The sequence below is a fragment of the Mesoplodon mirus genome, assembly GCF_964341445.2.
Source record: "Mesoplodon mirus genome assembly, chromosome: 15".
Classification (NCBI taxonomy): domain Eukaryota; kingdom Metazoa; phylum Chordata; class Mammalia; order Artiodactyla; family Ziphiidae; genus Mesoplodon; species Mesoplodon mirus.
Window position 1 is genome coordinate 29,124,193 of NC_138991.1, and position 12,016 is coordinate 29,136,208.

The following is a 12,016-nucleotide window of genomic DNA, read 5'->3' on the forward strand; positions in this document are numbered from 1 at the left end:
ATATCTTGTAAGTTCTGCTCTAGGGTTCACATAGGCAGTACTCAGTCAGTAAGCCTCATATTGGTACTTCCTCTAAAAATAACTATTAAAACTTTCAGATATATGGAAAGGTATGAAGAATGAGCCCATTTGCCTGCCACTAAGTTTAAAAATAAAAAATTACACACACACTAGAGTCCTCCATCTACTTCTCCCCAATTATGTTACCCACATAAATCTCACAAGTAATCACTCTCCTGAACTTTCCATTTCAACTTACATTTTAAAATGTATTGGCTTAAAGTTAAATAACATAGTTTCTTGTTTTTTAAAATCACTCATGTATCTGAAGTTATATTCCCTTTTGCATGATAGTGTAATTTTTTCCTCTCACATTTACATTTGTTGATTCTCTGGCATGTCGCATGCTGCAGCTAGGGATCCCACATGCTGCAACTAAAGATCCCACACGTGGCAACGAAGATCCTGCATGCCACAGCTAACACCCAGAGCAGCCAAATAAATAAATAATTTTAAAAAGATATATGACTAAATAAACAGGAGGGCACATTCATGGAAGGGAAAACTTAATATCATAAAAAAGATCAATCCTTCCTAAATCAATATGTAAATTTAATACAATCCTTATTTTTTAAATAATTAAGGCTGTGAATCAAGTCATATATATAAGGGGGTATAATAACAGAATTATGTACACATGAAGAACTAGAAATACTCTAATTAGTCCAACAGTAGGGGATGTTATAAGTAAGCTTATGGTACATACATGTGATTAGATATTTTAAAGTCATTTTATTTTTAAAAATACCATATGCCATAAGGAATTGGTCATAAAATAATATTAAGCTAGATAATCAAGCTAAAACGTATATGAAACTCAGAAACTTTGCAAGGAAATACATGAATATTTAACAGTCATTATCTTTAGGATGTGAAGGTGACAGGTAATTTTTTAAACACTCTTCTATACTTTTTCACATTTTCTACAATGAGTATGTAATACTTTTAAAATCAGGAAAGTGATTAATGTTATTTAAAGGAAAAAAAATGGATATTCCTGCTCTGAGAAGAGATTTAACCCACTATGTGCGCATCTCCGTGTGTTTGTATCTTCTCCACGTGTAACTGTGTCGTTCTGTCCCAACACAAGGTACTGATGGGCATGCCCTATGGAAGTATACCCAGAAAGACAGTGCCTCGGGCTGAGGAAGAAAAAGCCATGGATTTTTCCGTCCTTTGGGATTTTGAGGTACCATTGCCCACATGCCAATGCACTTCCATTTTGTGATTGTGGATAAGTGTGAAGTGTTTAATTATTGGAAAGCCAGTGCTTTGACCAAAAGGGATCCTAGCACTGTGCAAAATGAGCTAGCCAACCATGTCCCCCTAGGCCCCCTTTGTGGGTCCATTTATCACACACTCTGATAAACGTGACTTCCCCATGAGGCCACTGCTCCCCGCATTCTGCCAGATCTATGTAAGGCGATATTACACGATGGTTTTATCTTGGCATAACCACAGTAAGACCCCAGGGCTATTGCCAGTCCAGCCTTTCCCCAACCTTCACATAACATCTTCAACTGAATACCCTACCTGCTTCTCAAGTCCAACAACTATCCAACCAAACCTACATCACTTTTTCCCATTTCCTTTATTGGAACCACTGTTCATCCAGTCATTGAAGTCTGAAACCTGAAAGTCATCCCACATTTCCTCTCCTCACCACCACCCCTCACATCACAATCAATCACTAAATCTGAGCCTATCTACTAAACGTTTCTTAAACCAGTCTCCTTTTCTCCATCCCTCGAACCTCTCCTCAAACCTCACTGTACCAGGACCACTGTCAGAATCTGCTACCTCTCCTCCCTGCCTTGGCTTGTCTCCTCAAATCTCCATTCCCTCTGCTGCCAGGTGACCTTTCTAAAATGTAAACCTGACCCTGTCACTCCCCACCTCCAATATTCATTTATTCCCACTCCCAGATGGAATAAAGCCCAGTGTTCTGAATTGGGTTTACAAAAGAATTGTTCATGACCTGGCTGCCCTCTACCTATCCAGCCCCAGTCCCATGTCTGTCTAAGACCTCACACTTTATGGCCCAATATTATCAACTTTCGGGGAATCCAGTGCCTCCCTGCCTTTGCTCACGATCCTATGCCTGGAACATCCCTCCCTCTTTTTGGAATCCTCATACCCCCGTGCCTCTGGGGGCCTTGGTCTGCAGCTCCAAGGAGTTCCAGAGGCAGAAGGCCTGGCTGTGGTGGTTCAAGCAACACATCTTGCTGCTGCCATCCTTCACTCCCATAGTCAGATTCAAGACCTCTCAGAAATGTGTGAAAGTGAGTTGGAGTATTTTTCTAAGTCATTAGGAACAGGGGTGTTCCAAATAACTACTATACCACTAAGAATTACATACTACTACCACTATATGCTACTACTAAGAATTTCCTTTATTATTTATTTCACCCAAGGGCCCCTGTTGAAATGTCCTATCCACTCAAAACCAACAATTTATTCAGCAACAGTCCCATGTTGTATTTGTTGTTGCCAAGGATAAATTTTTATTTTTCAAGTAAAAATTAAAATTTTGGAAAACTTATATCCATCACCATGACAGTGGCAGTTTTTCAGTAGTTAAATACTTTTCTGATGAAATCAATGGAGATATTAACAGTGTGATTTTTTTAATATTGTATAAGAAATGTGTCAATATTTGGCATATGTTCGTAACTCAGTGAACCATTACTTTCCAGCTGACCAATACATGATGTTACAAAATCATGTGTGAGCAAAAGATCCCACATCTTGATAGTAAAAGATAGAGCAATAGATTTTTAAAAATTATATTTTGAGATAATTTTAGACTTACAGAACAGTTGCATAAATAGTACAGAGAGTTCCCATATACCCTGCACCCATTCACCTTATGATAACATCTCATATACCCATAGAACAATTATCAAAACTAAGAAATTAATCTTGATACAATATTATTAACTAAAATACAGTATTTATTTTTATTTCACCAGTTTTTCCACTAATGTTCCTTTTCTATCCCAGGACCCAACTCACAATCTCACATTTATTTAATTGTCACATCTCCTTACTATCCTCCAACCTGTGACTGTTCTCTGTCTTTCAGTGACCTTGACACTTTTGAATAGTGCTGATCAGTTGTTTGCCCCTGAATTTGGGTTTGTCTGATGTTCTCTCATGATTGTATTAAGGTTATGCATCGTTGGGGAGGTAACGTGCCTTTCTCAGAGTGTCAAGGGTTACATTATGTTGACCACTTGGTTAAAGTGATATCTGACAGAATTCTCTGCTGTAAAGTTAGTATTTTTCCCCTTTTAATTATTTAGTATTTGGGGGAGAGCAATGGATCTTAAGGTATGAAAAAGTTCATTATGTGATTCACATTCCACATTGCAACTAACCTTTAAGAAATAACTATTTTAAAAAATTAATAAAAAAAGAAATAACTATTTAGTTATTGGGTTGAGGTGTGATATCAAAGAAGAAATAGTCACAAGTATATGAAAAAAACTATTAAAATTTGGCTCCGCTGCCCAACTACATATCTGTGTGAGGCCAGAATAATACCCTGTTTCATATTCAGCAAAGACATAAAAGAAGTGCTAAAATTATAAGTTAATTTTACACCTAAATAATTATACCTAAAAAGTGTGCTAATTACACCTAAAGCCAATTATACCAAAAACCAAAACCAAAACCAAAATGAAACTCGAAGCTCAGGTTAGATTGTGAGGCTTATCACATAGTTTTCTTTAGAAACTTTGAAATACTGAGAAAGTTCACGGACTCCCTTCTAGTTCCAGAGTGCTAAATTAAGATCCTGGGCACGGGGTAGGGGATGGAGGGGGAATTTGGAGCCGTGTGTGCATGTGCACACAGACACACAGACACACACACACACAGACACACACACACACTGGGGGAGTGAAGGGAAGAACAGGAACATCAAGAACCCTTCCTTCCTCCCCTCCGGCTCCCGTCACACCCCTGAGAAAGAAACCCCAGGTCGATGGAAGCTTCCGATGGCTGTCACATTGAGCTTACAAACCCAGAGCATTTGGCTTTGCTGCCCCACAGGGCTACATCAAGTATTCCGCTCTCTTCTACGGCTACTACAACAACCAGAGGACCATCGGGTGGCTGAGGTACAGGTTACCCATGGCTTACTTCATGGTGGGGGTCGGCGTGTTCGGCTACAGCCTGATGATCGTCATTAGATCGTAAGTATGACCGTCTCATTTACAGGCTTTTAATTTTCTTCCCACAAACAGCCCACTCCTGTGGCCACACTGTGCCTGCTTACCTTCTTGTTGGGGATTTAGAGAGAAAACAAGGAAACAAATAAAGCAAATGCAGATTGTCATATGGGGTATAAAAGACATAGACAAGGTAATGTGGGAAGTTCTGGGAAATGGGATAGACAAGTCCTTTAGAGGAGGCTGGGCACAGCACTTTAGACAAAGCAAGAGCATGTGCAAAGGCCCTGAGGCAGCAAATATCCTACTGAGTCCCCAAAACTGTCAAAAAAAGCAGTGTGGCTTGAAAGGGAACATGGTACCCATTAAGGAGAGGCTGGAGACGTTTGCAAGGCCTGTTTCTGTTTTCCCCAGAGCCCAGCATCCTCAGAAAAACCCTCTTCTTCTCTGTCTAGCTGGCATGTGAGAACTGAGCAGGTGCCTACAAAGATACAATGAGGCTAAACCAGTGTATATGGCAGTGAGTAACCTTGGTGTCCTCTCCAGCCCCGACTCTACTTGTCTCTGTGGTCAGAAATGGCTTTTTAATATGTCTGTGCCTCTTAATTCATGTTCTCTGAAGAAAAACTTTGGCCCAACCCACAAACTGCCTTCTTCTAAGTCAGAGAACCCCAGTTAGCACAGGCTGTGCAGGGTGGGGACACAGTCTGTGCACAGACCTGACTACCAGGCCCACTCACCCTTCAGCAGAGCCACAAGAGAAGAACAGGGCCACGGTGTGTGCACAGGAAACAGAGCGCCCTTGAAGCCCGGCTAGAACCCCCGGAAAGCGATGTGCGGGCCCAGCTGGGTTTTCTATCTCATCGTCTCAGGGGAAAATGCTGCTGTTTACAAGAGCCTGCCTGGCACGAGACAGTGACCACTAGGTGACATGTGGCTGCCCAGCTCTAGCAGACAAAAGGAAAAAAAAAAGAAGGAGACAGGCGAGACAGGCTTGGTTTTATTCTTAGCCTTCACATTGCTGTTTTTCCCTGCCAAATTTAAGGACATGGAATGTTTCTCTGTTGAACCAAAAAATTAAGTGAGGCAACCAGGCCCCTGGAACTGCAAATCCCAAAAGCCAACACATCAGATAGAGTCAGAGAGGGGCAACCCCACCCCCATTGTATTTGATGGAACCCCTGCCTGGGATTCCATGGTTCCCACAGGGCTGATCTCCAGGAAGCACAAAGAGAGTGATACCAACCAGGGTTCTTGGCTTCCTAAATCAATAGAAATTGACTAGAGGCCGATGAGAAATTCAGGCAAGGCTTTACTGGGGCCGCTGCTGCAGCAGTGGGGGAGCAAGAACAAACAGCAGGTTCCCTTGCTTGCTCACTGAGTGGGGGGAAAGCTTGTTTCTTATATGGGGTGAAGGTAGGGGCGCGTCCAGGGGTCAGGCCAGAGGTGTGGCTTAGGTGTTTTGCCCATCCCTTAAGTGGTGTGTGCAAGCATGCTCAGTACCCTGCTTTTGCTCCCAATACCCTGTTTTTGCTCCTGGCTCTTCAGAAATGGCAGTTGGGTTTTTTTGTGTTTGTGTGTGTCTTTTTGTATCTTTTGGGTCCAGAATTTGCCCCAACTGCGCATGCACACAGTTATTTTTAGTCCCATATAGTTTCTTTGTATTTTGTAGCTCAAGGAGAGGTGTGTCCAGCCCTGCAGTAAAGGGTCTCAGGTCCCAGGCCTGTCTCAAGAGGATGAGGACAGGTAGGATGAAATAGGGGGCTATCAAGGCAGGTCCAAGGTGCTTTCCTCCGAGCTTGCTTAAGAAAAAGATGTGCGTATTATCTGGTTGTAGTCCTAACCACCTCAGGGCTTATTGAATTTTACATCAGAAAAATATGATTTTTATCCAAGAAAACAGATGAATTAGAAGGGGATATTCTCTGTGAGAATGAAGAGTTCTAAAACATTTGCAGGTGAGGCAAGCCACAAGAAGTCAGACGTCAGGGTAGAAAACATGGTTAGTGTTTTCTGTACCCTGCAGACTCCTTGTTACGCAGTTGACACCATGTGTGCTCACAGGGGACTCTGAATTTGGGGGGAAGGTGCTCTGGCTAAAGGTAGCCTGATTCAAATCCATCTTAGCTCTTTCCCTTCACTGGATATCTGCCACCTGTGCCCAAGACTAGCTTAGGCCAAGTTTCCCTTGGGCTGACACAGTAGACACAGGGGCAGACATAACAACAGCAGTGTGCACCCTACAGGATGGCCGGCAACACCCAGGGCAGCACGAACGACGGGGAGAGCGATAACTTCACATTCAGCTTCAAGATGTTCACCAGCTGGGACTACCTGATCGGGAATTCAGAGACGGCCGACAACAAATACGCCTCCATCACCATCAGCTTCAAGGTAGTCGCTTCAGGGCATTCCCACTTCCCGGGGGAACTTTGGGTCCCTCCTGTCATTGGGAGACTTCTCCCAGCTGGGGCTTGGGAAATAAGATCCCTGATTAATTTGTGGTAAGAGCTTTACCAGAAGTAGGAGCGTACCTCTCAAGCCTTCAAGAAAGAAAGCTCATGGCTGGTACCCACCATCTGTTTCTTAACATGACGGAGAATCATGGAGCTGGTCCCTGGTTCTGCCTCTTTCCTCGTGGAACTGCTTTCTGCTGGAGGAAGTGAAAGGACACACCTGGGGCAGCCGTTCTCAACGTTTACACATGTTTGCATGATCTAAGGAGCATTAAAAATCTTCTGGGCCCCACCCCTAGAGATTCTGGTGTAATTGGTCTGGGCTGAGGTCCTGGCATTGGTTTTTTAAAAACTCCCCCAAGAACACCCACAAAGAGTTGAGAACCCTGGTTTGGGGGTGTGGGAATAAAGGAATCAATTAAGTGTACAACTCCACACTTAATTATCTTATTAATTTGTTCACAAGAGAGATATGACGTGACCTACAGAATATAGTACGAAAACAAGCCTGAGGGTGAGCAGACGAATGAAGGCAGAAGCACTGCACATCTCACTTTTCCCTCCATGACTGTAAAAACCATTCAGAGTTCTTATTTATTTATTTATTCGTTTGTTTATTTATTTATTTATTTATTTATAACATCTTTATTGGAGTATAATTGCTTTACAATGGTGTGTTAGTTTCTGCTTTATAATAAAGTGAATCAGCTATACACACACATATGTTCCCATATCTCTTCCCTCTTGCGTCTCCCTCCCACCCTCCCTATCCCACCCCTCTAGGTGGTCACAAAGCACCGAGCTGATCTCCCTGTGCTATGCAGCTGCTTCCCACTAGCTATCTATTTTACATTTGGTAGTGTATATATGTCCATGCCACTCTCTCACTTCGTCTCAGCTTACTCTTCCCCCTCCCCGTGTCCTCAAGTCCATTCTTTACGTCTGCGTCTTTATTCCTGTCCTGCTCCTAGGTTCATTAGAACCTTTTTTTTTTTTTTTTTTTTAGATTCCACGTATATGTGTTAGCATACGGTATTTGTTTCTCTCTTTGTGACTTACTTCACTCTGTATGACAGACTCTAGGTCCATCCAGATCACTACAAATAGAGTTCTTTTTTTTAATTGAAGTATATTTGATTTACAATGTTGTGTTAGTTTCTGTTGTATAGCAAAGTGATTCAGCTATACATATATATTCATTTTCATATTCTTTTCCTAGGTTACTACAAGATATTGAATATAGTTCCCTGTGCTACACAGTAGGACCTTGTTTTTTGTCTTTTTTTTTTTTTTTCGGTACGCAGGCCTCTCACTGTCGTGGCCTCTCCCGCTGCTGAGCACAGGCTCCGGACGCGCAGTCTCAGCGGCCATGGCTCACGGGCCTAGCCGCTCCGCGGCATGTGGGATCTTCCCGGACCGCGGCACGAACCCGTGTCCCCTGCATTGGCAGGCGGACTCTCAACCACTGCGCCGCCAGGGAAGCCCTATCTATTTTGTATATAGTAGTTTGTATCTGCTAATCCCAAAGTCCTAATTTATCCCCCCCCTTTCTCCTTTAGTAACCATAAGTTTGTTTTCTATGTCTATGAGTCTGTTTCTGTTTTGTAAATAAGTTCATTTGTATCATATTTTATTTTTTGTTTTTTTTTGTTTGTTTGTTTGTTTTTTTTGCTGTATGCGGGCCTCTCACTGTTGTGGCCTCTCCCGCCGCGGAGCACAGGCTCCGGACGCGCAGGCCCAGCGGCCACGGCTCACGGGCCCAGCCGCTCCGCGGCACATGGGATCCTCCCAGACCGGGGCACGAACCCGCATCCCCTGCATCGGCAGGCGGACTCTCAACCACTGCGCCACCAGGGAGGCCCATTTGTATCATATTTTAGATACCACATATAAGTGATATCATATGGTATTTGTCTTTCTCTTTCTGACTTACCTCACTTAGCATGACGACCTCTAGGTCCATCCATTATTTCATTCTTTTATATGGCTGGGTAATATTCCAGTGTGTGTGTGTGTGTGTGTGTGTGTGTGTGTGTGTGTGTGTGTGCGTGCGTGCCACATCTTCTTTATCCATTCATCTGTCAATGGACTCTTAGGTTGCTTCCATGTCTTGGTGCTTATAAATAGTGCTGCAATGAACATTGGGGGTGCATATATCTTTTCAGATTAGAATTTTTGTCTTCTCCAGATATATGCCCAGGAGTGGGATTGCTGGATCATGTGGTAACTCTATGTTTAGTTTTACTATTCTCCACAGTGGCTGCAGTTCCCACCAACAGCATAGGAGGGTTCCCTTTTCTCCACACCCTCTCCAGCACTTATTATTTGTAGACCTTTTAATGATGGCCATTCTGACAGGTGTGAGGTGATACCTCATTGTAGTTTTTTTTTTTTTTTTTTTTTTTTTTTGCGGTACGCGGGCCTCTCACTGTTGTGGCCTCTCCCATTGCGGAGCACAGGCTCCGGATGCGCAGGCCCAGCGGCCATGGCTCACGGGCCCAGCCGCTCCGCGGCATATGGGATCCTCCCAGACCGGGGCACGAACCCGTATCCCCTGCATCGGCAGGCGGACTCTCAACCACTGCGCCACCAGGGAGGCCCCTCATTGTAGTTTTGATTTGCATTTCTCTGATAATTAGCATGTTGAGCATCTTTTCATGTGCCTGGTGGCCATCTGTATGTCTTCTTAAAAACCATTCAAAGTTCTTGATAGTCCAATGCTTCTCCTGTCTGATCAGTCAGAGTTTTTTACCCCAGGACCTTGCAGAGGTCAGATCTACACCGCAACCGTGCTTGGTTGTCTTGCCTTCTTCTCTCCTCTCCTGGCCCTTCTGGGAGGAGAAGTGGGCTGCTGCCCACTGATACCAATCGTTGCCTACAGAAGGCAGGTACACCCACCAGGGACAGGGCTTGGGCTCAGCAACTCACTACATGGGTTTCATGAGCCCCAGAGTCATCTTGGCAGTGGGTAGAGCAGGGAGCAGGTTCAGTTCTCCTTCTCCTTCTCCTTCTCAGCAATGGGAAGCCTGTGGTGGAGCATCCAAGGGCAGGGTAGGGGTCAACAAGGGCTTTGACCCTTCCTTCGGGACTACTAGAGAGAGGCAAAGAAGGTCAATGCCTGTGAAGCACTTTGAACATATGGGAAGGAGAAGGCTTCTCCTCTGAGTCTGTTAAAAACCACTTATATAACAGGACACATGTTGTGAGAACTGTGTGCATTAATGTATACTAACTGCCTGATGAGTTAGTTGAAACTGAACCCGAACACAATAACTGTTAATTGGTTGAAAAATCTCCTTCCTTCTCCCAAGGCAATAGAAATAAAAATAAAAATAAACAAATAGGACCTAATCAAACTTACAAGCTTTTGCACAGCAATGAAAACCATAAACAAAACAAAAAGACAACCTACAGAATGGGAGAAAATATTTGCAAATGATGCAACCGACAAGGGCTAAATTTCCAAAATATACAAACAGTGCATACAACTCAACAGCTAAAAACAAACAACCCTATCCAAAAATGGGCAGAAGACCTAAATAGACATTTCTCCAAAGAAGACATACAGATGGCCAATAGGCACATGAAAAGATGCTCAACATCACTAATTATTAGAGAAATGCAAATCAAAACTACAATGAAGTACCACCTCACGAGTCAGAATGGCCATCATTAAAAAGTCTACAAATAACAAATGCAGGAGAGGGTGTGGAGAAAAGGGAACCTTCCTACACTGTTACTGGGAATGTAAGTTGGTACAGCCACTATGAAAACAATATGGAGGTTCCTCAGAAAACTAAAAATAGAATTACCATATGATCCAACAATCCCACTCCTGGATATGCATATATCCAGACAAAACTAGAATTCAAAAAAGATACATGCACCCCTATGTTCATAGCAGCACTATTCACAGTAGCCAAGACATGGAAACAACCTAAATGTCCATCGATAGATGAATGGATAAAGAAGATGTGGTACAATGGAATACTACTCAGCCATATAAAAGAACAAAATAATGCCATTTGCAGCAACATGAATGCAACTAGAGATTATCATACTAAGTGAAATAAGTCAGGAAGAGAAAGACAAACACCATATGATATCACTTACATGTGGAATCTAAAAAATGACACGAATGAACCTATCTAGGAAACAGAAAGAGACTCATGGACACAGAGAACAGACTTGTGGTTGCCAAGGGGGAGGGAGGTGGGGGAGGAATGGAGTGGGAGGTTGGGGTTAGCAGATGGATGCTTTTATATATAGAATGGATAAACAACAAGGTCCTACCATATAGCACAGAGAACTATATTCAATATCCTATGATAAACCATAATGGAAAAGAATATTTTTTAAAAAGAATGTGTGTGTATATATATATATATATATGTATAACTGAATCACTTTGCTGTACAGTAGTAATTAACACAACATTGTAAATCAACTACACTTCAATTAAAAAAAAAATCTCCCAGGTACTTTGGTGTCCGGGAGACCTCATTTTCCATCCTGGCTCTGCCATATACTAATTGTGTCTTTCTGCGAAAAACTTATTAATGCAGGATACAAGGTTAATAATAAAAAATCTGTTGTATTTTTATATACTAGCAGCAAATAATTAGAAAATAATTTAATTCCCTTTTCAATAAAATGACATAAAGTACAAAAAATTCCAAGGAATATAGATTTAACCAAAAAAAAAAAATGTGTGAGACTGCCTACACCAAAAAGTACAAAACATTGCTGAAAGGAATTAAGAAACTCTAAATAAATGGAAAAATATACCATGCCCATGGATTAGAACAGGGGTCAGCAAACTATGGCCCAGGGTCCAAATCCAGCCTGCTGCCTATTTTTGTAAATAAGATTTTATTGAGACAAAGTCATGTTCATTTATTTATATATTATCTATAGTTGCTTTCATGCTACAGTGACATAGTTGAGTAGCTATGAGAGAGACCACGTGGCTTGCAAAACCAAAAATATTTGCTATCTGTTTTTTTAATAGAAGAAAACTTGGCCAGAACTTTTTTATTAAAAAAGCCAGCCCCTGGCTTAGAAGACTTGATATTGGCCGAGTTGGGTGGCATATGGGATCTTAGTTCCCCGACCAGGGATCGAACCTGCACTGCCTGCAGTGAAAGTGCGGGGAAGTCCCAGAAGACTCAGTATGTTTCAGATTCAATTCTAAACTCCTTGATCTATAGATTTAAAACAGTCCCCATCATTGGGTACTGAAATCTCTCTGGGCATTAGTAGCTGTAACTGGTTTGTTGTCGGGATTAAGGATAATGGATGGTGAGTGTTTAGCCCCATATCTAA

The 12,016-nt window shown here is 42.4% G+C and overlaps 1 protein-coding gene across 1 annotated transcript in view; it reads left to right on the forward strand.

Moving 5' to 3' along the window:
- The window catches only part of TMC2 (transmembrane channel like 2), a gene marked incomplete at its 3' end in the record, with an annotated part of 79,473 nt that overhangs the window by 42,300 nt on the left and 25,157 nt on the right, over positions 1-12,016 (forward strand). Inside the window, exons 7-9 of the mRNA XM_082644508.1 lie at positions 1,151-1,249; positions 4,117-4,259; positions 6,482-6,629. Coding sequence (XP_082500634.1) covers positions 1,151-1,249; positions 4,117-4,259; positions 6,482-6,629 — 390 coding nt within the window. The remainder of the gene's footprint in view (positions 1-1,150; positions 1,250-4,116; positions 4,260-6,481; positions 6,630-12,016) is intronic.